Source organism: Lipotes vexillifer, unplaced genomic scaffold (genome assembly GCF_000442215.2).
Source record: "Lipotes vexillifer unplaced genomic scaffold, Lipotes_vexillifer_v1.1 scaffold2539, whole genome shotgun sequence".
NCBI classification, from domain to species: domain Eukaryota; kingdom Metazoa; phylum Chordata; class Mammalia; order Artiodactyla; family Lipotidae; genus Lipotes; species Lipotes vexillifer.
In genome coordinates this window covers 94,706-95,797 of record NW_006784858.1, presented here as the reverse complement: position 1 = coordinate 95,797, position 1,092 = coordinate 94,706, and the positions used below count along the sequence as shown (strand labels likewise).

General features: G+C 54.4%; 1 protein-coding gene across 1 annotated transcript in view; it reads left to right on the top strand.

The window, feature by feature from the left end:
* Positions 1 to 1,092, top strand: part of FHIP1A (FHF complex subunit HOOK interacting protein 1A) — a gene marked incomplete at its 5' end in the record, with an annotated part of 38,547 nt that overhangs the window by 31,177 nt on the left and 6,278 nt on the right. Inside the window, 2 exons of the mRNA XM_007457000.1 lie at positions 548 to 726; positions 986 to 1,092. The exon at positions 986 to 1,092 is cut by the window's right edge and continues 11 nt beyond it. Of these exons, the coding sequence (XP_007457062.1) occupies positions 548 to 726; positions 986 to 1,092 (286 nt within the window). The remainder of the gene's footprint in view (positions 1 to 547; positions 727 to 985) is intronic.

Sequence of the window (1,092 nt, the reverse complement as noted above, 5' to 3'; positions counted from 1 at the left end):
CAGCGGCCATGGCTCACGGGCCCAGCCGCTCCGCGGCATGTGGGATCTTCCCGGACCGGGGCACGAACCCGCGTTCCCCCACATCGGCAGGTGGACTCTCAACCACTGCGCCACCAGGGAAGCCCTAAAACTTTTGATGGCCTCTAATGTTTGCATGACGCCCTACAGCACGCAGCATCACGGGATGATGAATGCCATGTTTTTGAGCACTGGCAGCCCCAGGAGATACAGAAATAGTATGAAAAGTATATTTTGATTTTAAAAAATAAATTATTGGTCATCTGGTTTTTTTAAAGGTCTATGATAATTTTCAAATTATTAAAACTGCTGTGGGAGTCAAAATACTAGCTACCACGCCCGTGTTTCTGCTTTCTTTTCGTGGCGGTGGTGTGTTTTGTGGTTTGGTTTTGTGGCAGGAGGCGACCTGGCCACGTCGGCTGCACTTGTCTGAATTTGGTTCACACCTGGTGGCCCCAGCGGCTCCTCGGTTTTCGGGACAGATGGCCCGTGTCCCAAGCCGGCCCTGAAGCCTCGTGTCCTTCCACAGGCCCATTCATCAGTGTGGTCCTGTCCAAGCTGGAGAACATGCTGGAGAACTCGCTGCACGTGAATTTGCTGCTCATCGGCATCATCACGCAGCTGGCCAGCTACCCGCAGCCCCTCTTGCGCTCCTTCCTGCTCAACACCAACATGGTCTTCCAGCCCAGCGTGCGCTCCCTCTACCAGGTACCGCCCCGCCCCGTTCTCATTCATTTGCTCTCCTGCCCCTTCTGTTACCTGTTATGCTGGTTGTGTTGATTTGTCTAGACAAACCGCGAAGCTTTAGAAGCTTCGTTTGGTTTGACGTTTCGAGAGGGCCCTCCCCAGAACACCCAGGCAGTTAAAACCCTGTCGTTCCTGCGGGGGGCCTCTGCCTGACAGATGTCCTGATAATGCAGGGTGGAAGTCTGTGCTGAGGCGGTAGTGTCAGTGCTGCTTTTGACAGGTCCTCGCATCTGTGAAGAACAAGATTGAGCAGTTCGCCTCTGGGGAGAGAGACTTCCCAGGCCTCCTCATCCAAGCCCAGCAGTACCTGCTCTTCCGCGTGGACCT